This window comes from Eucyclogobius newberryi, unplaced genomic scaffold, assembly GCF_026437365.1.
Source record: "Eucyclogobius newberryi isolate DKJ021-1_F unplaced genomic scaffold, fEucNew1.0.hap1 SCAF_3, whole genome shotgun sequence".
NCBI classification, from domain to species: domain Eukaryota; kingdom Metazoa; phylum Chordata; class Actinopteri; order Gobiiformes; family Gobiidae; genus Eucyclogobius; species Eucyclogobius newberryi.
In genome coordinates, this window is record NW_027315945.1 from 29,783,984 (window position 1) to 29,809,931 (window position 25,948).

General features: G+C 42.2%; 4 protein-coding genes across 11 annotated transcripts in view; 1 reads left to right on the forward strand and 3 right to left on the reverse strand.

Annotated features, from left to right (window-relative positions):
• Positions 1 to 841: 841 nt before the first annotated feature.
• Positions 842 to 10,560, reverse strand: pbxip1b (pre-B-cell leukemia homeobox interacting protein 1b). Of its 6 annotated transcripts, none has more exons than XM_072460288.1 (11): positions 10,402 to 10,560; positions 7,644 to 7,712; positions 7,424 to 7,499; positions 7,279 to 7,334; positions 6,196 to 6,712; positions 4,850 to 5,056; positions 4,746 to 4,769; positions 4,333 to 4,382; positions 4,126 to 4,239; positions 3,821 to 4,028; positions 842 to 3,552 (listed from the first exon to the last, which is right to left on the reverse strand). In XM_072460288.1, exons 2-11 carry the CDS (start codon positions 7,686 to 7,688, stop codon positions 2,141 to 2,143), a joined length of 2,709 nt encoding a protein of 902 aa, XP_072316389.1. In that variant the 5' UTR covers positions 7,689 to 7,712; positions 10,402 to 10,560; the 3' UTR covers positions 842 to 2,140. The 6 variants fall into 6 exon arrangements, with proteins under 6 accessions (XP_072316389.1, XP_072316386.1, XP_072316392.1 ...); XM_072460285.1 differs by having other exon boundaries at positions 7,424 to 7,502; positions 10,402 to 10,559; XM_072460291.1 differs by having other exon boundaries at positions 843 to 3,549; positions 3,956 to 4,028; positions 7,424 to 7,502; positions 10,402 to 10,558.
• A 1,097-nt stretch (positions 10,561 to 11,657) lies between these two features.
• On the reverse strand, positions 11,658 to 11,927 carry lenep (lens epithelial protein). The gene has a single exon (XM_072460983.1). The coding sequence runs from the start codon at positions 11,903 to 11,905 to the stop codon at positions 11,702 to 11,704; it is 204 nt and encodes a 67-aa protein (XP_072317084.1). The 5' UTR covers positions 11,906 to 11,927; the 3' UTR covers positions 11,658 to 11,701.
• Positions 11,928 to 16,408: 4,481 nt separating this feature from the next.
• shc1 (SHC (Src homology 2 domain containing) transforming protein 1) overlaps positions 16,409 to 25,948 on the reverse strand; it is a 29,356-nt gene continuing 19,816 nt past the window's right edge. Inside the window, exons 4-12 of one of the 3 annotated variants that reach the window (XM_072461664.1) lie at positions 24,780 to 24,899; positions 23,957 to 24,010; positions 23,414 to 23,465; positions 22,189 to 22,315; positions 20,459 to 20,606; positions 19,333 to 19,390; positions 18,628 to 18,738; positions 17,950 to 18,200; positions 16,429 to 16,903 (exon numbers count right to left, since the gene is read on the reverse strand). In XM_072461664.1, coding sequence (XP_072317765.1) covers positions 16,775 to 16,903; positions 17,950 to 18,200; positions 18,628 to 18,738; positions 19,333 to 19,390; positions 20,459 to 20,606; positions 22,189 to 22,315; positions 23,414 to 23,465; positions 23,957 to 24,010; positions 24,780 to 24,899 — 1,050 coding nt within the window. In that variant the 3' untranslated portion in view covers positions 16,429 to 16,774. Of the gene's footprint in view, positions 16,904 to 17,949; positions 18,201 to 18,627; positions 18,739 to 19,332; positions 19,391 to 20,458; positions 20,607 to 22,188; positions 22,316 to 23,413; positions 23,466 to 23,956; positions 24,011 to 24,779; positions 24,900 to 25,948 lie in introns of all 3 variants that reach the window. The other 2 variants (XM_072461666.1, XM_072461665.1) reach the window with 2 other exon arrangements.
• Positions 25,090 to 25,948, forward strand: part of efna1b (ephrin-A1b) — a 351,908-nt gene continuing 351,049 nt past the window's right edge. The window contains exon 1 of the mRNA XM_072461669.1: positions 25,090 to 25,099. The gene's annotated coding sequence lies outside the window, so the exon portion shown is untranslated. The remainder of the gene's footprint in view (positions 25,100 to 25,948) is intronic.

Below are 25,948 nucleotides of genomic sequence, written 5' to 3' on the forward strand. Positions count from 1 at the left end.
GCTCCTCTGGCAGTTTGTCCTGCCTTGACCTTAACTGCAAATCCAGCTGAGGTTATTTCATTTGTTAACAACTGTGGCCCAAGATGTACTACTTATGCACAGATGCAGGGGCCAAACACGTACTAAGCAACAGTATCTTGCATGAAAATTAAGTTAAAATATTGAGCTTTTAGAAGTAGTTAAAAGTATTTTGCACACATTGTTTGATGATTAAAGAGTTAATTGTGTTGATCTTGATAAAGAATTGTCCTAATTCTTTGGTTAATAAACTTTCTTTTATATTTCTCATATATTTGCTTGAAGTCAGAACGAGGAATCATAACCTTCTGTCAGGATGTCACTATAAACATGCCCAAAATAACCCCTCAAACCAAACACTACACAAAGTACTTTTACTTTCCCGTCCTTTGTAAAAAAAAAATTAAAAATGTAGCAGAAAGTACAAAGTAAAAGTTATTAAAATAGAAACACGTACATTTTAGTACATTTCTGCCCCTTATTGACCTGTAATAAATACAAAAAGCGTGCCTTGTGTTAAAGACTTAAATAAATAACTTTAATAAAACAAATCAAATATTTTGTTAATCCAGGCTAATTTCATGGTGCATTTAAGTGTAAAATATACACTGTAGGCGAGGATCATAGCTGCAGTTTTTATAAATGTTGTCTTCATCGAGTCTGTGGGAATTAGCCTTAAGCTATAAAGGTTTAACCAGTTTTGATTGGCTCAGCTCCAGATAGTTGAATACATCCCCATTGTGAATAACTAATGACCTCACCTGTAAAATGAACAGTCAAAGGCAAAACAGAGTTCGTCTTCACATTTATTAACACAAAAATCAGACCAGAGTCTAACATATACATTTTGATGCTGCCATATTTAAGTGCCTCCTCACAACTGTAAACCCAAACCAAGCCACATGGAACAATTAAAGAGGTTTTAGTGCACATCATACATTCTGTACCTGATCAACATGTTATAGTGAGATCTTTGTCAGTAAAGTCTGTTTTAGGTACCGTAATATCTAAAAATTAGTTAAATAAACAAGTTAGCAGTGTTTGAAGCCGTCTGTACATAACATAAACATTCAGTTACAGTTCGATGGGACTAATGACCGTGCCTTAAATGGAAAGTGATTACAGATTTATACAACTTAAGTCCTTCAAACTACACTGGCCAGTGCTTTTCTGTCGTACAGTGTGGGAGAAGTGAGAATTATCTTTGAGGAAACGTGCAAAAGTACAACGGGGACAGTTCTATAAAAGTAACTACCAGGTGCGGTCAGATGTTTCTGTTTGAAGTGTGTTTCGGAGCTGCAGTCGCTCCTCAAACGCTTCTGTCGCTTCTGGATGTGTTTAAACGATGTGTCCTGAACTGAAACGTAACCGTGGCGACTCAGACAAACGCAGAGATGACACGAGGCTGGTGCAGCAGGAAGAGGCCACATAAAGGAGGTTATCCTGTCAACGTGTTTGTGGCATTCACGCTCTGTTATTAAGTGTTCCCTTTTGAATAACCTCTTCTCTGTCCACTTCCTGCTCACTTCCTCCAGCACAAACACGAGGAATGACTTCAATTTCACCTTTAGTTCTTTTGACTAGTTAAGTTTACTATGGACCTGGATTACGAAGCTTACAATTAACTTATTTAAAGCCAAAATTATTCCCAAAAGGGTACGAAAATGACCTTTACGCTTATCGAGATTTTAATTTCTCATTTCAAGTCATCTTGAAATGTCACATTCTAGGTCGGATTAGTCACTAAATGTTAAAAGTGCACAACGTAACGTCTTCGTGGATATGTAGTTTCTATCACTGAAATGTTCCCACAGTATGGCATCAAGGTCATCCATCTCCATGGCAACAAGCCAGTGGCACCACCAGGCCAACATACAGCTCAGATCTGTGGTGAGGCAAGCCCGCTCACAGTAAGAATACATGTTTTACAAGTTGTTGTTTTGAGCAATAAAAACACCTGTAGCTGGATAAAGAGACAGTGAGCTTAATGCCACACTCTGGAACATTCCAGGGACAGTAAGTCAGTCTCTATCCCCATCAGAAATGTTACATAGTGCACCTTTAATGTAGCTCAAGTCAAACCTACTTAAAAGCGGTCTAACATTCTGAAATAAAGTCATTTTTAATTATTTTTTTTAACCCTCTTCAGGTGCGTCCTCTCGCTCTCCTCCTTCACCTCTCCCTCCTTCTTGCTCACTCCCTTCTTCCCGCTCGAACCCGACAGCGTAAACCTCTGCATCACGTCCTCTTCAAACCGCTCCATCTCATCCTCGATCGTTCCATCCTTTTGCCCGTCGCTGTCGTCTCCTTCAACGAGATCTTCCAGAATTTCCTCCACGTCCTCCACGTAATCCTCAAAGCTCATCTTGTCGTGAGGAAAGACGCTGTTTGGAAACATTTCCACCACCAGCGTCTGCAGCGCGTCGATCTGCGAGGCCTCCACTCCCGCCGCTCGCGCTTTGGACAAGTAATCCTTGAGGACGGGCTCGAATTCTGCCAAAGGGACGGGGCGCAGCCCTTGTTCCCGGGCGCAGGAGTCCGCCGAGTCGCAGTCGTGTGGAGGGTTGGAGCTGTGCAGGAGGCGCTCTCTCTGATGGGCCCAGTACTCGGGACGTCCCACAGCGGGTTTGGAGTGAGCGGCTTTCTTCTCACTCCAGGCTTGATCCTTACGCTTGTCGCGCTTCTCGGTTTCATCTCCGTGACGTTCTCTGTCGTACTTTTTCCCTCCGTTCCTCTCCTCGTCGTCCCGTTTCCACTTTTTCTTGTCTTTGCTCTTTTCCCTCCTCTCTCCTCCGTCGTCTTTTCTGTTCCGACTTTCATTTCCATCGCTCTCTTTCCAGTGCTTTTTCTCGTACTTCTCTTTCCGTTCGTCTTTATGCTGCTCTCTTCCGCTTTTCCAATGCTTATCTCCAGCTCCTTTGTGCTTTTCCTGGTGGTACTCGCCTTCTTTAACATCTCTTTCCTTCTTACTTCTCTCGTCTTTGAACTGATCATGTTTGTGCTTTCTATCACCTTCCTCAATCCATTCTTTCTTTCCTTCTTTACCTCCATCTCTTCCCTTTTTCCAATGTTTATCTGCAGGTTCTTTGTGCTTTTCCTGGTCGTACTTCCTTTCTTTAAAATCCCTTTCCTCCTTGCTCCTCTCCTCTTTATTCTTATGATGTTTGTGCTTTTTATCCCCTTCATAAGTCCATTCTGTCTTCTCTTTCTTCTCCTTCCAGGGCTTCCCTTCATCTCCTCTCTTCGACGTGTCCTTTCTCCTCCCTTCCGTCTCATCACGTTGCTTTGCGTTCTTATCCTCCTTTTGCCTCTTGTCAAATTTACCACCTTCATATCTCTCTCTCCTCAACTCTTTTTCTGTCCCGTCTGTCTTCCCTCCATCTTTACGTTGCTTCTCCTCTTTCTTCCATCTGGATTTCTCTGCCTCTTTCCTCTCCTTGGCAACTCCTTTGTCGTGTTTCTCCTTCTTGTGGACTTCCTCTGGCCTCTGACTGTAGTTCTCAGGCCTTCCACTAGAGGGAGTCGTAGCAGCTGCTTTAAGAGAAAAGGGATTCACATCAGTGACAGTTCTGTACAGGAAGTTTGAAGATTAAAAGATTGCATGGTTACATATTATGTTTTCTCTCGTATATAAACGTTGTAAATCATTTGTCTATCATCCAGTTCATCCCACTCGATATTCCCATTCCGTTTTCAAATGGTGAGAAAACATAATACATGACACTTATGAGGTTAATACAATGGTTACGACTCTACCATGTGTCTAAGCTCCACACTCTAGCCCACGGCCTGCCTCGTGTACCTGCAGAGAACTTTAACTGGGTCAGAGTGGACCTCAGAGTCTCTACTTCTTTCTGTAAGACCGACACAGACTCCAGCTCAGTCCTGATCTTCTCCAGCTCTTTCTGAAGCACAGGGACACTCTCCATTAACCTACTGTTTGCCTTCTGCACCTCCTCCAGTCGCTCAGCGCTGCCCTCTGCTGCTTGTGCCTTGGACACTGTTGGCTCCTTGTTTTGAGACAGTAAAGAAAGGATTTGAATGAAAACGCTGCATGAGCACATTGTGTAGCTTCTGTCTGTGTCGAGAGAGAGAATGCATCTGTACCTGAAGTTGGGCTTGCAACGTTTCAATCTGCTCACTCCCTGTATTTAATTTGTTTAAGAAGTCTGCTGAGCCAGCTTCTGCTCCAGGCTGAGAAATGTCTGGATTAAGCCACTCCTGTCACACGAGCAGTCATTTATTATAACTTCTCTAAGTAAACATGTTGCATGCTGCTGTGATCATACTAGAGCAAACAGAAGTCTGACTGACCGGTTTTCCAGATGACTCAGAATCCTTCAGCTCCACAGGATAGTCATTTTCTGCAGATAAAGGACATAAAGCTCATAAAACTCAAGGTCGTCTGTTCAATAAAAGCACAAATATTCAGATTTCTGGATTACAAGGCAATGAAGCATCACAGAAAACAAGGCACATATTCATTCAGTTTATCCACCCTGACCAGCGTGAAAACCCTGTATCGTCTCATGAAGCAGTTTCACACCACAGTTTAATCTGTTGTTTTTAGTAGATCAAGCATTTGATGGTACAAGGTTTTCGAGTCAATAATCACCAAGCAAGCAAAACTGCAAGATCTTATTTACATGCACACCACAACCAAGCAGTGAGACCTAGTGTGGCACCGCTGTCAAGTGCAAGACGTGCTGTAGAAAGAGAAAGCCTACCCTGCTCCAGCTCCATGACGACACCTGCAGGTATAACACACCTCCAGCTCACATCACGCACAGGAGAAACACAGACCCACACTCATGTGCACAATGCTCTTTACCTGAGATGAAAATGGTGCCGAGGCCCAGCAGAATGACAGCTCCCAGAATGCACTTGTTCAAGGTAATGCCGGAGTCCTCGTCTCTCTGGGGCAGTTGGAAGTCTTCTTCTGCCTCCTCTTCCTCCTCGTGTCGGCCGATCTTCTCCAGAGCAGCCAGCCTCCTCCTCCGCAGCTCCGGCTCGGCCTCCGGGCTCCGGACTGTGGGATCTGCATCAGACGGATCCACAGGTTCATCTTTACAGGAGCCTCAGCACGTTTAATCTGTGTTTATATTAATGACATATACAGTAATCCCATGTGAAAGTGCTTTAACCTTCAGGTGGAGGATCTGCCTCCTTCAGGTCAGACGTTAATGCATCGCCTGAATGTAGACGTTTGACCTTGATTTATCTAAACTCTTTTATCTTCTCTCAAAGCAGAGCATTTGATAATAATGAGCAGAATGATTAACATTTTGTAATCTTCCTAATTGCAGCTCTTTGTACAATATATATTTGTACAAAACAGTTCAGAGATGTTTTGATATAAAACAAGCTCCTTTGAGACGCACGCCGTTTAATTTAATCTGTTTTAATCTGTCTGACATTTCCCATTTCCACAAGCAGCATAAAAAAACAATTAGGACGCTTGGATTGAGCTGAGAAAACATCTATTTGCCTCTTTTAGAGCCAGACAGTAAAAACACTTCCAAATTAAGTTTCTGAAGAAGAATAAGGGAATGCATCTGCACAAATCAAACACTGGAGCTTCTGGTTCTGGCGTGGCCCTGTCCCAGTCTGTTCTCCTGACACGGATCACATCTGTTACAAGCAGGTTCAGCCACAAGAGTAACAAAAGGGAAATGCATGGTAGTAAATGCTGTTAAAAAGTGTCAAGAATATAGTTTTAAAATGTCACAAGGTTCTCTCATATAAAGTGTTTCAAACTACTTACTACGCAAATGAGTCAAATTTAAACTACTGGTAAATGTTTGATCATCTTTCATTCAAATTATGGACTCATTTCGTCACAATACAACTCTTGATACTAAGGAAAAGGCTCAATATAATTTTTTTTAGATAATAGATTGTAATTTTCAACTTAGATTTTTAGTACTTTCGTTGTGTAGCCGTATCGTCTTATACTAGTTCAGATAAAGCACCAGAGCATTCTAAAGCTGAGCAGGAAAAGTCAAACATTTTCCTCATCATTACTTGAATCTCTCCAGTTCGAACAGTAGCTTGAGGATCTGCTGCTCCCGATGTTCTCAGAGGCCTCACACTCCAGCACCAGGCGGCTCCACCACGTTCAGACCATCAGACCAGATCAGTGTCATTAACAGTAACATTAATACACATATGATTTACCTTGAGGTGTTTCTATTGGACTCCACAGCTGTGACTCCTCCTCCTTTGACTCCTCCTCCGGCTGAAGCTCGTGTCCAACAGTTTGATGCTGCGTCTCGTCCCGAACATCCGTCTGCCCCGTGGCCTCCTCATGCCCCGTGGCCTCCTCATGCCCCGTGGCCTCCTCATGCCCCGTGGCCTCCTCATGCCCCGTGGCCTCCTCATGCCCCGTGGCCTCCTCATGCCCCGTGGCCTCCTCATGCCCCGTGGCCTCCTCATGCCCCGTGGCCTCCTCATGCCCCGGGTCCAGATGCCCCAGTGTCTCAGGGGTCAGTGCAGGAGCGGGGGTCTGCTCTGAGGAGGGGCCGAGGTGAGTGTAGGAGTCAGAGAAGGACTCCGGCTCCGTGCTGGACAGTCCTGAGTCCACGGGAGGCGTGTCCTCTGGGACTGGGCTGCTCTGGACCTCAGACGGGGCAGACGAGGCCAGGGAACTGCCATCGCCGTCTTCATTTGGTTTAGCTACGGTTTCTTCTGATGTCTAGAATAATGATGGAAGATAAAACGGATTCAATCGACTCACTTTATAGGATGTCAAATTATAGTGTTATTGTGAGAAAAATCACAATTTAATGATTATTCACAATTATCACTGTGTGAAATCTCATCGAAAACATTACTATTTCTTAAAGGTTGAATGGACGATTTTTTTGGCCCAAATCTGAGTCTTATTTCCTCGTGGCGTGGACTGCCGATTAGTCCTGTCACGTATCAATCATAAAACGCACCTACTGCTCACCTGCAGCCGCGTGAGGCTCGTCCCCCGAGAGCAGCACGTTTCCGCGTGTCTAAGCGCATTGATCTATCATAATATAGTTCCCTCAGTGTACGGGACAAAGTGAAGACGGAGAAAGACAGTTCGAGCTCAGAAGAGACGAGAGATGCGATGCGATCCGTCGCACTAATAAACAAACGCACGTGTGTGTTGTATCAGTCCGCACGGGGGAGTGCACATGATATGTAGTTTTGGGTCTTATTAAAGCGTTTAGAAATAATTATTTAGAGATTAAAGAGTTAAAATGTTAATGTCATAACAGAAATAATTACCAGCCGATCCTCTTCAGAAAACCCACGTGCACCGTCTGACGTCTTTGCACCCAAACCTGTCACATTGAATCACATTTTCAAACACATAACTATGCGACTATGTCCACTATGACTTCATTAAGGTGTAAAGTGAACTCTCACGGACCATCGGCGGGTGCACGGGGTTCATCCTGGCGCTCTGCTGCCTGTGTGAGAGGCCTAAGGGTTTCAGCTGCAGCAGTCTCCTGACACACAACAGTTTGAGGGTTACAAACTCTACACACAAAAGTGCTGATACATTTAAAACAGGGAGTGTGCATCTTTAACAGAGTACGACTTCTACGATCATTCTATTCCCATTGACATGCTCCTGAAGTTAGATTTACCTCGGGAGTGACAATTGTCCAACTGTTGTTCGAGCTGCCGGACATGGCCCCCTGCAGGCTTTGTGCTTTCTGCAACAGACCAGAGGGAACCAGCAGTGAACAAAAAGAGCTCACACACACCATATACACTATATACACCATTTACACCATCATACAGCGGGACAAACATCAGCCCGCCAACAGGATGCTCAGTGGTTTAAGTACAGTACATTTATACAGAGACTAAACAGCAGCAGAGTGACAAGAGGCTCCTCAAACCAAAACGGTCAAATCCCACAGTGCAGGACGTCATTTGGACAATCATCCTTCTCTTTTAAGAGCGGTAAACTCTGGAGTTTATTACCCCCTGAAATAAAGTGCATCTCGGAAGCATCACGAGTGACGTGCACGAGTGACGTGCACGAGTGACGTGCACGAGTGACGTGCATGAGTGAAGAATGAGTTGTGTAGATGTGTACATTTATCACTGATTTATTTACAATAATGGAAATGTGTTTTAATGCCTTTTATATCTGTGGGGGATTTAGAAAAGCCCAACCAGGGACAGAAGTTGAAAATTAGCTCTGGCTATAAACTTTGTGTGCATCACATCGGCTGCAAGCTTTGTTTGTAACTATGTATGATGCGTTGTCCCTGTTAAATAATAATAAATTAAATAATCAAATTAAACCTCGCTCAAACGCAGCAAAGCTTCAATATTTGCAGCCAGTCCTACAGTCTGCAAACTATTCAAACTAGCATATTTTCCGGACTATAAGTCGCACATTTTTTCATAGTTTTGGCCGTGGTGCGACTTATGCTTATATACTTATACTCCAGAGCGACTTATATGTGATATTATTTGTTATTTTCACACTTGAAACCGCATTTCATACTCCTTATGTATGTTTTTTTTGTCTCTATTATGCATTTTTTGGCTGGTGCGACTTATAGTCCGGAAAATACGGCAATGCACTGTCATCTCGCTCGGATTTACACATAAAAAGCTCACTACCGACTTCATACGTCACATTTACACAATTACACAGATCATACCAAGTTGACTCCCACTTTGAGAACGACTGGTCTTTACCCAATGCAGTCGAGTTGTATCACTTGTTTGCAAAAGGAACGGCGTCCGACACAAAAAAGCTGCTAAATCACACGTTTCACTGTGACAAACGCTGACAAAAAAGGGAGAGAAAGCACATCAGACTTCCAGCGGGAGAGGAGAATACACCTCGCGATGGTTATTTACATCTCTGCGGTCACGTGTTCCGGCGTTTGAATAACCGCCTCGCCCCATAACGCCAATAAAGGAGCTACTGTAACGTGCTGGAGATCGTGTCCCGAGCCGGGCGCAGGAAGCGTGATTCACTGGAAGCATTGAGAGCTTCATTAGCAGTTGGTACATGTCTTTTGCCTTTGGTCTCGCTGCCTCTTTAGCGGCAGAAAAGATGCTTGGCAGAAAAGGCCGGTTACTAAGGCCTTACACTATTTCCACTATTCGGACGGACACTGGCGGCGGCAAATGTGTTCTCAAAACGCAGTCTAGCAGCTCATGACTCAAGTCGCCTCTCGAACGTTAAACTGGATGTCGATACAATAAAGCGCGATTCTTTCCATGCTAAAATGAAGACGGAAAACGCCCTTTTTGTTTTTTTTCACGTTTTCTGATCATGCTAAAGATCATTCTAAAAACTGTTCACTGTGAATTATTGTCCTGTTTATGTGTTTTTCTTTTAGTATCGCAGCTCTCAATAGAGTAACTTGTTTCATTACGAGTTCTGCATCTGATTTCTGACACTTTTGACGACCCTAATGTGAAATACATCCACATTATTTGATTTTTCCATCCACCAAAACAGTGATTTCTTTACGTTTTATGATCACGCTAAAGATCATTCTAAAAACTGTCCAGCAAAGGTGAAATATTGTCCTGTTTATGTGTTTTTCTTTTACCATCGCAACTTTCAATAGAGTAACTTGTTTCATTACAAGTTCAGCATCTGATTTGACACTTTTGACGACACTAACATGAAATACATCCACATTGTTTGAATTTTCCACCCTCTAAAACTGCGTTGCCTTGACAGAACGTTGCATGATCGTCCCCCACGATCACCACGACTGGAAGCAGACTTTAAAATGCATTGAAGCCGGTCTAAGCATCATCTCCAGAGTGACACACTTCGCTTCCCGAATTCAATTTCCTTTTCCAGCTTTGCCATTTAGGTCTGGCGTCCCAGGAGACGTCTCTGGATCCAGCCTCAGGCCCGAGGAGCATTGTCGAGGCTTAAATAGACACGGGCTAAATATAGAAGACGTGAGATGCTTCTGCAGACAAGAAGAGGAGGGGAACATTGTGCATTTTAATGGATTTACACACGTTTGGCTCGCTCATATCTTCTTTGCAATAGAAAAAAAGACTCCAATTGTCGAGTTCCGGCTGTAAAACGACCATAAAAGGGCATGTTTTAAACGTGTGCACAAACTTAGCTAGAATGTACCGCGCGTGTCACTGTCAGACGCACACACATAAACACGCACGCGCTATGCAAACACGACAAAAACACACACAGAATGACGCAGATGTTTGGGCGTAAATTATGACCAAACGTGAGCTACAGTTACAAAGTACAAAGACAAAAGGTGAGTTTAACTTACAGTCAAGTTAAGTTGTTTCCTTCACAACAGAAAGCAGGAAAAAGTCAAACACGTGTCGCAAAAAGGGAAAAGACGCAAAGGACGAAGTGCGTGAAGCACGTGCGAAACTCACCCGAACGCGGTGCTTGACGGGAGACTGCGTCGAGCATCAGCAGCAGAGACACTTCTTCTTCTTCTTCTTCTTCTTATTCTTCTTCTTCCTCTTCTTCTTCTTCCTCTTCTTCTTCTTCTTCTTCTTCTCCATCCAACTCTGGAACTCTGGACGTGCCTTTCTCAAACTTGCGTGAGTGTCAAGGGCTTCGTCCAATCGCGGCTCGGCTTGGACAAGATCCCGCCTTTGCTGTTCCGCTGGGCCAATGGGGGAGGAGCGCGTGCGTGCAGGGTGAGTGACAGACGCATGTGATATGGCAAAAGAGGCAAGGAAAGAGGAGCACGTGGGAGGTTTCTGTTGTTTTATTGGTCGTATTTGTGTGTTTTGCAACAAGTGTGAGGGACAAATTACTTGCCTCAGTGTTTGGACGCATACTAGTGGCCTATTTTTATCTTTTTAATATATAGAATAAAAAACCTAAAACAACAACTGAAAAATCTGGACAAGAATAAGCAAAAAGACAAACTTGAAAATTAATACAGTGAAGCAAAAACAAATTATTAAAAAAACAAGTCATCCTTTTTCTTGTTTCTTTATTTTTTCTCATTTTTTGTTGCAGCTAAAAGTGCGTTCCACAGGTATCCATCAATCATTCCCATTGCGGTGTTTTATGTCCTAGATACGTAGATTTTAAGTACATTGTCAATTGTCTTAATGCATCTGCAAATGATCTGCTTTGACACACACTGGTATAAAAAGACAAACATCTTAAACTTGAATAAAGTTTATTTACATTTTATTAGCCACTGATTGCAAATGAGTAGCATGTCTTTCCCGAAACCTCAAAGGATCAACCTGCGGAAATAAAATAAGAGAAAATATCAAATACATGACAGTAAATAACAAGCCCATCAAATAAAATACACATATAGATACAGCTGAACAAGATTCAGACTCTTGTTAGATGTTTTTTATTCCTGGATGACTTTACCTAAATAACAAGCCCTAACATTTAGCATTGAAATTAAGATCATATTTGGAATATTTTAGAATATATGTATGATTTTAACATTGAGTATGCTGTTTATTGTAAAAAAAATGAAAAAGTTATGTTGTAAAATTTCAAATACAGGTAGAAAAGATTATATTTCTGCACTTTTGTGATTCATTTGACAGACATCTCACATTCGTCTCATAACTAAACCTCACCTAACATGTTTAAAGACACAATATCATCTGAATACTTTACAAACCTGCCCAGTCCAACCAGATGATGAGAAGCTCGCTGAACTCCAGTGCCAAAAAAACCCACCACTCCGCGTCAGTCCAGAATCTCCTTGATGCACCAGCAGCAGAGCAGAAAATACAGACACTCTTTGACCGACTGAATGAAACCGTAGGCGAAGTTCCTCCCGAGGAAGTTCTTGCCCCGGCCCAGACCCATGGCCATGTCGCGCAGTTGCTGTCCCAGGGAGGACGAGGGCGACGAGGGCATGGCCTGGGGCAGAGGGCGCTGAGGATGCATGGCCTTTCCGCAGAGAAGAAGCAGCAGCAGACAGCGGTGCAGAGCAAGACTGGCAGCCCCGGGAAAGTGGCACGGGCCAAACGTTTATAACCTCCACACAACACCTCCAGCCTTTTCTTTACCGTCCCGTGGGCTGCTGGGTGATTGAAAGTGTGTTTACTGGTCCCTTCTGCTGTGAATGAACTCACGTGGGCCCCTGGACCAGCCCGTGACCGTTGCAGGCGGTGCCCATTCACACATTCTCTCAGACAGTGGGCATTTCCAGCAGTTTGTTGTTCTGGACAGTATGCGACACAGCTTCCAGTGGATGCTTTGTTCTGAAATATGTTTGGCTTTTAGAATGCTACCAATAGAACTAGGCCAAGACCAAATCTGGATCACAAGGGGGCTAAAAGAAGGTTAAAAATGGCCTTAAACAAGTTGTTATCTAGTCACGATGTCAGGATGCTAATTAAAGCTGTTCAGGAAATATCAACTGTTGTCCTGTTAATGTGTTTTTTTTTAAAGTATTGATATTGGGAGTAAACTGTGAATAAACCCACAACAAAACCAGGACCAGACCAGAACCGAACCAGGTCTACATCAGCACTAAACTAGGCCCAAAGCAGGACTGAACGCAGCTTAAAGCCCTAAAACACCAACTAAAATGCCAGAAGTGAGGTAAACAGGATTCTGCCTGATTAAAATCATTATGGCTATTTTAAAAAAAAGTATAGTTGTGCACTAATTATTAGGTTTAACTACTGCTATGAGGTAAGGCTCGTGAGTTATGATAAATAAAACTTAGATTGTCCAAAGTGGTGTCATGAGCAGTTGCACATGATGGCAAAATGAGTTATACATTTTTTATTCTAATTAATAACGTCAATATATTTTGTAATTTTTACCCATCACTGCACTGTTTTTTTCAAATTTGTTTTTTTATTGTTCTTTGTTTTAAAAATATGAAAATAATAAATAAAAATGTAATTAAACTATATGAGATCGTAATAATCAAAGCTCAAAACCCTTAAAAGTAACGACAAAACAAAAGAGACCGATGATACAATATTTTTATATATGCAATCTATTTTTTTTCCAGATACAGACACATTTCCCCCCCAAAAGTATTAAAACATATAAAGTAAAAATCAATACCTGTGCACACGATTTGAAAGTAAACTTTGGCTTTCAAACATTAAAATTACAACAGCATTATCAACACCACCATCACCACAGTAACAACACGAGCGAGAACGTCCCAAAAGAATGTCATGCAACAAAGGCAACTGCGATGAACTTCACCAACGCCAAGTCACGGACGAGGCCGGTGGGTCCACCAGAAACACAAGATTACAGAATAAACAGAATAAAGCTGGGTTTGCTGCTTAAAACCTGGTGTTTATTTACTGAAACGTTATAATTTGGTTGTATTCTTCCTCTTCTAATTGACTTTTCACAGTTTATACTCAATTACTTGTTCTATAATCGAGCAGCCCTAACGTTTTATTGTTTTATTTATTTTTTCCACTGATATAATGTACTGATATAATGTAGTTCTTTGCTGTCATTTAAACTACAACTTCTCAGAGATGTATTTCACTTTTTTTGTCCAGTGGTACCAAATACTGAGCTTTTGTAAAAACGTGTGGTTTGGAGCAGAAGAAGAACATTGACTCTCTGTTGTGTTAAATTATAATGATAAACAGTCTGTATTTATGTTCGGAAAATTGATACCGAAAGCCACTTTTTATTCATTTTTAACAATAGAAAATCAAACCAAATGGCAAATAGTAAGCTACCGATATGAGGGGAATATGCTTTGTCCCATGATGAAGTAAAGTCTGTGCGGGCGACCCAGCTGCCCCTCTGTTATGAATGTGTTGATGTCAAAAGTACACGCGTGATCCCGCTCCGGGGCCTGAGAACTTCAAGATTCTACCTTTAATGCTGTGACGTCCGGCTCCGTTTTATAATACACATGTGAGAAATGAAGTGTCCAGCGCAAATACAAAGCTAAACAACCCACAAAAAAACAAAAAAAACAATGCTATTTACAAATTAGCTCGGAAATATCCCCCCAACTGTGACATCAAGTATCTGTGGCTGAGCGCGGGACGTGCACCGAGCGAGTGAGATTGCCATCACGGACCGCTTTCCCAAAGGTTCTGAACTTTTTGCGTGGTGGTTTAACTGAGAGGCTCGTGTTCGTCTCCTGAAGTGAAGTACATTTGGATTAAGTACACAGGGTGACTGCATCGGAGCGACTGCATTGAAGAAACAAGGCACAAGTACAAAGGATATCAAAAGAAGAATATGACTCGAAAAACTGCAAGAAGTAATATCGAAGGTTGAATGTACTTGAATGAAGTGTATTTTATCTTTTTGAGTACGGCTTGAGTGGTTTTGACATGTGTAAAATAACTATCGTGTACTGGGCGTGTCGATACCAAATATTAATACATCAATACTGACAAGAAAAGTGTCACTTCTCATGCTAAAATATTGATATGTAAAATGTCTCTAAATATTGCAGATTTTTCATAATATTTCTCTTGATGTTTGAATAGTTTATATTTTAGTTTATCCGTACACACTATATATATATAATATACATATATATATACACATATATATATATACACATATATATATATACACATATATATATATACACATATATCTATACACATATATATATACACATATATATATACACATATATATATACACATATATATATACACATATATATATACACATATATATATACACATATATATATACACATATATATATACACATACATATATACACATATATATATACACACATATATACACACATATATACACACATATGCATATATACATATACATATACATATACATATACATATACATATACATATACATATATACATATATACATATATACATATATACATATATACATATACATATATATATATACATATACATACATATATATATATATATACATATATATATATATATATATATATATACACATATATATATATACGTATATATATATACATATATATATACATATACATATATATATATACATATATATACATATATATATACGTATATATACATATACATACATATACATATATATACATATATATATATATATATATATACATATATATATATATATATATATACATATATATATATATATATATACACATATATATATATACATACATATATATACATACACATATATATATATATATATATACATATACATATATATATATATATATATATATATATATATATATACAGACATATATGTATATATATGTATATATATATATATGTCATTACTTTCCCTTCAGAAAGTTTGATTCATAAGGCTTGTGACATATTTGAGGAACAGAACTAGATTTCATGGGATCAATAATAGCGAATAACTGTAAAATCGTGATATTTCTTCACACAATAATCGCATCGTGACATTTCTGCGTGTGATGCAGTTTGAAAAAAGGACTAATATTTTTGCTCGATTTAAGAAACACACCCTTGCACTATAATTATGAACTCAACATAAAACATCCTTAATTCAAGTCATTCAAAGAGTGCGGATACTACTTAGTGCAGTGACGGGAGAGGGCGGGGCCACAGTGAGCCCCTCCTCCCCGAACAACACTTTGTGATAATAACAGCACACAGAGGGACATTTGGCTTTGAATCTCGTCATTAGCAGAGCTCCACAAACACTTATGTTAATTAAGCCGAGCCACAGTCATTCACAGCGTCTAAAGCTAAAGAATCCCTTACAAAACACCGTGACACAGAGTAAACCGTTGCTATGGCATAGTCCTCATCTTTTTGTCCCTCTTTTTTCTTTTTTTTGCAGAGGAATTTTAATCGTTTGGACGTACAAATATGAATTGCGTTGACCTTTTCGGAAAAATCCATGCCATTTTACACGTTCTGTACAAATAATCCTCAAAAGATTAAACCTGAAGATTGTCAATGCAAACATAAGAACAATAACATGTTTTAAACGCTCTGAACACGACATATTTGACGATGGGGTCGACACGTTCGTTGTGAGACGGTGCAACCAAACGATCTGGAAACCACGGACGGCGTAACCTTTTCAGATCAGCGCCCGTGTTTGCTCTAACTGCATAAAGCAAGTATATAAGTGTTGATTTAAGTGCTGCGACTCGAGTGGATATTTGGTAGATTAGTAAAAGATCCTCCCAAAAAAAAAGTAAGATGATCAAACCGAGGAATAACGCGTAGGGATAATTATTGGCATAGCGCTCTCCACTTTGCATACAGATTAGACTCTACACCAGGTTTATTCCAGAGTCAAAGTTCAACGGTCCTTAAAAGGGGGAGTGGCTTCTGCACTCCCTGATTAGATTGGAAGAAATTCACGGCGACGTATCGACCGAGCAGAGTCTCCGACAGTCTTTTCTCCGCCCGGTTACCGACGGCAACAGTGTGAGGAGAGCGTTTCTCCAGTAAAGCGCTCTTGTCTTAGGTCCTTTGCCCCGTCCCCCGAAAAACCTCTCACGCCGTTTTTGACTCCCGGGCGCGCCCCCAGACTCGCGTTTCCCGCCCGACGCCTCGGCTCGTGGGACGCTGCGGCGGTCACAGTTGGTGGAATGGCGGCAGAGTATGGGCCTCGAACACAAATGGGCGTGTCACGGAGGCAGCAGCGGCGGCGGTGAGAGAATTCTTTTTCTTTTGGCTTCCTTTGCGGTGCGCGGCGGCGGCTGGGGTGAGTTCGAGCGTAGTGTTGCGATGGGACAGAGCGGGGGCGAAGATGCACTTTTTGTGGAAGTTTTTTTTGTTGTTGGTGTTTTTTTGGGCGGCGGCGGCGTTGTCGGCGTTGTCAGGTTCGGCGCTCGACCGGCTGCTGCAGACACACTTCGCTGCCGGCCGATACGATGGGCAGCCGGTTGTCCATGTGGTAGCTGATCAGGTGACTCACGCTCTCGAACCGGTGGTCTTTGGTGCGCACCTGGGCCACAACACAGTGTTATTAAACTCACACAGGAAACAACATCTGCAGAAACATGGAACGTGATGAAACTCCATTGGGGTCTCGGTGCAAATACAAGTAGTTTATGGTCAAAAATGTATGATTGTAATTGTGATTGTACTGCAGTTTTTAAACAGTAGGAGCGAATGTTGACGCTGTTACTTTTAACTGCTACATAAACTCATTCTCAGGTGTGCTTTATATTGTATTTTTCGGACTATAAGTTGCACCTTATATTCATATACTTATACTTATACCCCGGAGCGACTTGTGATATTATTTGTTATTTTCACACTTGCAACTGCATTTCATACTCCAGTGCGACTTACATGTTTTTTTCTTCTCTATTACCGTATTTTCCGGACTATAAGTCGCACTTTTTTCATAGTTTTGGCCCGGGTGCGACTTTTACTTATACTCATATACTTATACTCCGGAGCGACTTATATGTGATATTATTTGTTATTTTCATACTGCAATGCAACTAACATATGTTTTTTCTTCTCTATTATGCATTTTTTGGCTGGTGCGACTTCGGTGCGACTTATACTCCGGAAAATACGGTACTAATTTATTTTAAATGACCAAAATTGAGAACCAAAAAACATATAACCTTAAAGCGCTATTACGATGTTTTTGTGTTGTATTTGTTTGACTGTTATTAGTAAATGCCCATTTCATGTTAATTTAACATCTCAGGACACAAAATGGTTGCCTCGGGTCCAGACTGACTCACTCACTCACATGTGAAGTGAATGAGCTCATTGACCATCAAAGATTTCAACAAAACACATTCATCTCACCTCAGATTAACAGCGTTCTGTGCCCCGTTCAGTAATATTTCTTCCCAGCACTAAAAGAAGTTGCTTTAGGTCACGAGTGTTCTTGAGCAAACCCACGTAGGTCAAATTCGCTCCAGTGCATTGTTGTTGGTGTAACAGAGTCGCCGGCGTCACCCTACATCTCCCATTGCTTTTCCCCATCACTAACCGCATCATCTGTGAGTGGATCCGTGTCAGACTCACCACTCCCTCGGGGTCGACCAGCAGCAGGTGCTTGGCCTGCCCGCCCTGCTGCCCCGTCAGGACGTACTGGCCCGGCGTCGTCCCGGACTCCCTCACCAGGAAGTCCCCGTCCCTGGTCAGCAGCCGCTCGGCCTCTCGGCGACTCATGCTGCCGTGGAACCAGGTCTCGCACTGCAGCTGCTCCACCAGAGGGGGCGCCGCTGTGGAGGAACTCGGATGTCCGGAGACTCCCAACGCGTCGTCGAACGGTTCTGTAAAAAAAAAAAAAAAAAAATCGAGATTGTTCTGGCTGAGAAACGGAAAAAAACGCACTTTCCATAATGACAGAAACAATTATAAAACATTAAACATTGGACAGTATTTTCCATTTTCCATAATGTATTTCCCCTTTCTGCTTTTAATCCAGTGTGCAGCTTTGTTAATTAGCCCTAGAAAATCCAATATGACCTCCCTTCTAATTACTGACCACATGAGAAAATGAATTAATTAAACCAAAGAACGAAACAAAATATGCCATGCAGAATATAATGTTTTAACACAACAGATCTGTCCTCGAAAAGTCAATTATGCCGTGAAGGTGAGCCGCAGCTGATGAGGCGGCATTTCAATTCCTCTCGCACGCGGCTGAACGTTGTTCCGGGCAATTTCATTAAAATGATAACAAGGCAAAGCACTTACTCATGTCGAAAGCATCTCTGTGCGCGTTTCCGTTGGCTGCAGCCGGAGCACGAGGTTTGTCCACGTTCACGTACGAAGGGTCGTCGAAAAGTCCGCCTTCTTTGGCTCCCACTGTCACAACGAACCAAACAAACGAAGAGATCAGCGACCGTCGAGGCATTTCCTGTCAACCACTGTTTCTAATGTTACCGTGGAGAAAGGCATTTGTATCTAGACTAAGAGAGGGTCATATTTACGAAAGTGAATGACTCTCGACATGTTTGGATTCTCCGGGTAACAATAATTACATCACAACTTGGCAATACTTTAAAAACATGGCAAAAACACGCCTGTAAATGTCTGTGTTGAGACTCAAATAACACAGAAAAAGTGAATGAATCGCAAAATGAAACACAAAAGTACAGAAATATTGCCCTTATTTACAAGATGCAAGCGTATTTTGGAAAATCTGTTTAAATTTTGCAAGTTTTTTACAGTTTTATTCTGCTAGACAATATTCTAACCTCGTATACCTTCAAAACCTTGCAGACGATACACCGCCTACTTAAAATCTTGGCCCTTGATGGGTTAATATTGACTGAAACGGTTCATTCAGGCTAAAACTGAATGTAATCTCTGCTAGTTATCGTAGGGTTATTAATAGTTCTTGTATCTTGGTAACACAGTTGCTAAAGTTGAGAGCGCAGAAGCGGGAGCCGGCTGTACCTGGAAGAGGTGGAAGAGGCTGTTTGTGAATGTCAGTCTGACCTGGCTGTCCATAAGGCTGCAAACAAACACAAACAACAGGATACATACGAGTTATTACATTTTATTTCATCGACTGAAGCTCTGTATTGGTTGCTTTCACGTCACAGCATAACATCCCGCGCTGCGAATCGTTTCAAACCGAGGTGAAGGACAGGAAACGTTTCTGTGGTAGAAATAATGCACCTTTTATCTGTCATAATGTGGAGTTATTGACCGCCGTAAAACCAAACCCACACACAGAGTTTATGAATAACTAGTTCATCTCGGTCACAGGTCTATTCAGACATTCTCCCTGAAAAAGTAGCACGAATAAAGACAGAAAAGGCAAAACTACAGTTGTTAAAAAAGCACAAAAAAAAGGAAGTGTTCATGTATCTGTCTGAGAGTTGTATATGTTGAGCTTCTATTTAAAGTGGAAGAGAGCAGTACATGACTTGATCTTCTTCCTTGACAGATACACAGTACACACTTTCATAGTACTTCACACGTCGCTGTTTTTCAATGACAAAGGCATGATTGTTGCTGGTTTCAGGGACATTTTTAGCTGCAATGAGACGATTTCATGGCAAAATGTGACGACCCGTTACCAGATGATGAACGAAATTGTGGATTTTTTGGGTTTGTAGTTTCCTCTCAACGTACTACAGCTTTCATTGAGTTTCATTGAGACGATAGCATCTTAGTCGACAAAAGTATTCGTTAGTCGACAATTGCGTTGAGATTATTGGGATTATTTGGATTTATAACAGCAGAGAAAGAGAAGGTGTGGAATGAGTTAGCTGGAGATTTAAAATAAAATATGAAATTTACCAGTACTTCTCTGGTTTTGTCAGTGCACTTTGGATCAAATAACGGTAAAATATAGAGCTTTTTCCTCATTCCTAGCCCCATTTAGACAACTAAATGATGCACAACAAGAATTTGTGTAGTCAATCCCAGCCCTACCCCTGTCCTCCTTTTCACACCAGTCGCACGTGACCACAAGCGAGGCAGGACAAAGGAAGGTTTGTGCGGGCGCCGGTGGCTTTCCCCTGCAGGTGTTGGGTGTTTGTGAGTAGATACTGTAGTCGGCACGTGTTCTCACCAGAGTGGCCCCGGGGCGCGTCCTCATGTCGATCAGTCCACCAGGGGGAGGCTGTTTACCGGGGAAGTTATTGTAGTACGGGACGTCAGGGGGAGGAGGCGGCTCTTCGTCCTCTTCCTCCCAGGCTGAGCCGTCGAACGGGGCCATCCTAATCAACAGGCAACACGACGGGTCTCAAAACGAGCTCAAGCACACCAAGAACCACCTCGTGTAATAATATCTCCATCCAGACTAACTAGAACAGGACTAGGGTTGTCAAAAGTATAGAAAATCAGAGAGTAGTCGATGCTAAAACTCGTATCAAAGCGAGATATACTAATTTGAGTGAGTAATAATACTAAAAAAGGACTAAGTCTACATAATGTGACCCTTTCTGAACAGTTTAAGAGCTTTGACAGAACTAGTATGAACTCAAATGAAAACATAAAGAAAGTCATGTTATTCCGTGTTGAAAATGTCAATCTACTGTCTAAAAGCATGACTTAAAAAGAGCATTTTCAAGCATCACATGGGTATCAAAATGAGTATCAAGTATCTATTCCTTAATATTGAAATGTTAGTATCTAAAATATATCTAAACCTGAAAACTAAGTATAAAGAACCCACAGGAACTTTCAATCAGAAGAAAAGATATATTGTATACACTGTTCTTTAGATGAAATGTCCCTGTGCCACAATCTGAGAAACATCCGCGTGCATATTAAACGTACGCCATGTAACTTGTCTTGCCAGCCGTTCGTCTCCATGGCGATTGGGGATGTAACAATAACCGAAACATCAAAAGTCTCACGACAATATCCAGAGCTGTCACAATACACGGAACAACAAGCTCCTCTGCTTGAATGCTTTGTTTTGTTGCAACAGCAGCCGCTAAAAAACAACAGGAACTACATAGACCATGATGCTTTGCTCCATGAACAGCGTGAAGAAATAACTGTTACTGAGCACACTTTGGAATATGACGGTAAAGAGTCACAGCAAAGGCATTTTCAAAGGTAAAAGTACAAACTATAATGCTGTAGGTCGAAACATTGCAATAAAAAAAACAATAAATACCTTGATAATATTGTACCAAGAGAGATTTAGATATTATTTAATCTCTAATCGGGTGGTTATTGCTTTGGCTGGAATGTTCCACAGCACGGCATTAAACCCATCAATCTGGCTATTATTAAATTACAGGTGTTTATATGGCAAAATAACACATTAAAAATACATTAAAGATACATAAAAATCTACCTGCCTGTCTCCATGGAGCTGCACAAGTCTAATGCCATACCGTGGAACATTCAAAATAAAGCTATACCATCTCCATGGAGACAAGCAAGCATCAGACCCTCAACCAGAAAAGTTACATATTGCACTTTTAATAACTAGTAGAAAAACTGTAAATAAAAGATGATATTCAACTAAATTTACAAGAGAAAGCAACAAAAAAAAGACTCCTTATAATTGACTTTTTCTTACTTTGTTCACATAAAATAATGGTATAAATATGAATTAATAAGAAATATATTGTAATCATGTCGGGCTCATGAATCTCCATCATTACATTATACTTTGGCACACACAGTTCACTCCCTTTCTTTCGATTCTCACTCTTCTAAACGGATTTAAATGGGAAACATGATAAGTTAATACTAGTTTCACTGCCTTTCATCAGTGCTATTCAGTCTGTGCTTTGTCGTTCCTCTTTGTGAATGAAACGTGCTCCGTGGTGGTGACTTTACCTGTCGTGTGGCGTGACGAGCTTGGGTGGATTCTTTAGGTATTGTTTGAAGCGCAGCTCGAAGGCCTGGCCGATGGTGCTGATGACCTCCTGAGCTAAACCCTCGGAGCACTCCAGGATGTGACACGCTGCGGGGGGAAACACACCGGCGTGAGTGACTAATGGAGCAGCTGCGGCGTGAATCAGAGCTCAGGCGTGTTCAGGAAGAGAGAACAAACGCGGGCGATTAGCTCTGAGTGGGAATCTGTCAGCTCAATTCACTCACTCGCGGCACATGTCACGAGAAAAGAATTTAAAATGCTATTTCAACAGAATGGAGGCAAAGTGACGTAGATCGTAACGCATTTCAATGATTATCTGGCGTCTTGATCCAAATGCTAGAGATTTTAAGTCTTTACAAGAACAAAATGAGACATGATTTTGAATTTCCAAGGTAAAAATTTCAATTAGTTTCCTTTTCTATTGCAAAGGATGGGACGAAATACTCTTTCTCTTGATCTAAACTGTATTAGAGCGTCACACAAAGCAGACTTTGTGGTAAAGCATGTGATATATTTATAGATAAAATGCAAAAAACTGTTGTAGAGTCACCATTCCAGAGAGTATTTGTCCAGACCAAAAACACAAACTGTCTTTTATAATCTCCTGTTCAATAAACAAAACCTGCCATGAAAATGTCTTTCAACCTTCTGAAATCTGTCTTTATGGCCTTATTTTATTCATTTATGTAATCTCATCATCATATAAAAGACATCATCAGTGACGGTGAAGCATAAAACGAAAAAGCACTGAAAAGGAGCAACTTGTACCTGACACTGACACTTTAAAACACATTACACTATCACATTTGCATTGAATAACATACAGAATTACACTTTTACGGTTAGAACCATTTCCTTCTTGTTTCTGGCCCATGTAAATTCAGTTTCCTTAAACAGTCGGTCTCCATCCGCTAAAATACTGAAACTTTTGAAAGCATCAAACCCATTTCACAACTAAAAACCTTCACGGATGTCGTCTCGAAATGTTACTGAGTGTGTGTTTTTGAGTTTAGAGGACCGTAAAGTTTATTTCTCTTTAGAATTGAGCAATAGTGACAATAAACTATGACCTGGCCTACATTTTAAGATCGCTGGTTCAAGGCTAATTACCTGAAACTAATAACTGGCCCATATTGAGACGTTAGTAATGAAAAAAAACATGGTTGTATCGACTGTGGATCTCACCTCGCTGGTTGACTGGGTCTTTGGCCACATATGCTACGTATTCAGCTGTATCCTTGAGGAGGCACAGGGAGCACAGTTAGAGACAGTCATGGGGAAAAATCTATAGGGCACGGGGGGGGGCGGAAGTCGAGCGCAGGATTAGAATAGGAAAACTGATAAAGAGTCGACGGTATGAGTATTTGAGACACTGCGGAAGTGGAGCCGAGGCATCGTCTGAGTCGTAATGAGATCATGCTCGAGCGAGAAAAGCGAGTGGTATTCGGAAGGCGCGGACAATGACAGAAGACAGGAAGGAAGTCAGGAAGGCGGCGGAGGAGGAATGGAAACGAGCCGTGCAAGGTCGCGTCCCATTTCTTGTTCGAATGCCTCCTCGATTCCTCTTCCACCGCCGCTTGTCCAGGGTTCCCCGGGTCGGCTCTCTCTCCTCTCAGAAGGCGCGACTGACGGGCCCGAGGGGTCGAGGGGTCGAGGAGTCGCGGAGGCAAGTGAAAAGAAACGGGACGGGGCCAGAGGAGACAGGTGAGAGAGGCTTGGGTGACTCACGGGATCTCCTCCAGAGGCGAAGGAGATGGACTGCATGTGATGATTGGCGATTATCTGCGGAGAAAGAGACAGAGAGAGAGGGGGGGACAGAGAGAGAGGGGAGGAGGGGACAGAGAGAGAGGGGAGGGGCGAGGGCGAAGTGTATGGGACGTGAGATGAGGCCATGTGTATGAGCACAACAATGCAAACGGCGGTAACATGTGGGGCGTTTGTGAATGGGGGGTTCGTAGGGGTGCAGCGAGCGCGCGGATGTGTACGCCGCCCCGCTCCCTCCGTACCATCTCCCCAAAGAAATATGGATCGTTCAGCAGCTATTAACTCATTAGAGGCCAGGCAGGAGGATCGAGTGGAGCCCCAGGGCGATTCAGAGACGAGGATAATAACGGTTAAAAGGAATTTGCGCGGCCATCGAAGACCGGGGCAAACAACAGTGGAGGCGATGTATATTTAGCTCCATCCTTTTAAAGCACATGAATAATAAACATATTTGCTAAAACAACAATGCATCCTGTAACATTAGAACCCGGCGATATTGAAGAATTATTGCTACAAACGGTATGCAACATCCGTGATAACAGACAACAAGCCGCGGAGACTATTTTGGGAAATGTCTGCTTAGTAACAAAGGCTGATTTTACAGAGCTTTATTTACTCTGTATTTTAATAAACTGAAGACACACTTTTGTGCCTGGGTTTTGTTGAATAGATTCATTTGCAAACGTCCTTGGAAAATATATATATATATATATCACACTGCTCTGGACAGACAATAGGAGATGTGGTTTGCATACGGGAAACTTACATATGAACATGTAATACTGACCTGTTTGCAGTCGGCGGCCAGCAGGTTGAGGCTGCTGGTCGAGATGGTGAGGCTGATTGTCATGCCGGCAAACTGCAGGTTACTCTTTCCAAGGATGGATGAGAGGCACCGAGAAGAAGGCTGAAAAGGAAAACAGCAAAACCAAGTCAAACGTGAAGCAAATTGGATAATTCAGGGTGAAGGTGGGGGCTCTGTCCGAACGGGATATATTTCTATTATTTAACAGTATATTCTTTGCTTTTATGCTTTTATGTTTAAGTTTTAAGTTTAAACCGGTACTTTTAATTGTTTTTTGATTCATTTGGTGTTGTGTTTTCTGTGTTTTTGTTGTGTAAATGCATAGACCCGTTGGAGGAAGGTATAAAAATAATGCAGCTTCCTCACCTCCTGCATACTAAATGTGCCTAAGTAAACAAAGGGAGAGAATAGCCGAGCTCGCTTGTGGCTAACCACTAGCCACTCGCCGCTTGGCCTTTAAATAAACTCGCAGACACACACCAGAGCAACTCCCGACGTCGTGCCACTTTAACCGTTAAAGAGTGACTCGTGACAAATATGCGACTGCGGAGATGCCTTTGTGCGGGGGAGTGGGAGAACAGCTGCAATTGTGAAAGTAATCTCAGTCTTCAAGGCCAACTGTGACCGGACGAGGAGACGGGACAGTGCCCGTGGAGATGCCAAAAGCGGGTCGGATAGCAGACGGTCCGCGCCGGCGTCTGCCAGCTGGCCCGACTCCGCCACGGCTCTGGGATAAAGTGCATCGTGAGGATCTCGGGGGGGGGGGGGGGTTAAGACGACGTAGGCCAGTCCCGTCTATTCTCGTTTGGGCCTGCGTTTCGTCCGCCAGACATTCCTCGGTCAAACCCGGGAAAAGAGACTGCGTTCTGGATTTAACCACCTGTTTTATGGACTGTTTGGGTGGATGTTTTTAGCGTTGCAGGAATATTTCGTGTGTCTCTCTTTCTCTCTCTCTCTCTGGCAGCCGTGCCCTGCTGTACAGTGCTGCGCGGGCTGGCTCCGCACAAGCGAAGCACTCCACGACTTAAACCTCCCCCCTGACAATAAGGGAGGGGGAAAGGGAGACATGAGAGTGATTGGTAATTACCTGCGAGTAGTAGGCTGACCACAATCAAGACAGATGTGTGTGTATGTGTGTGTGACAGGACAAC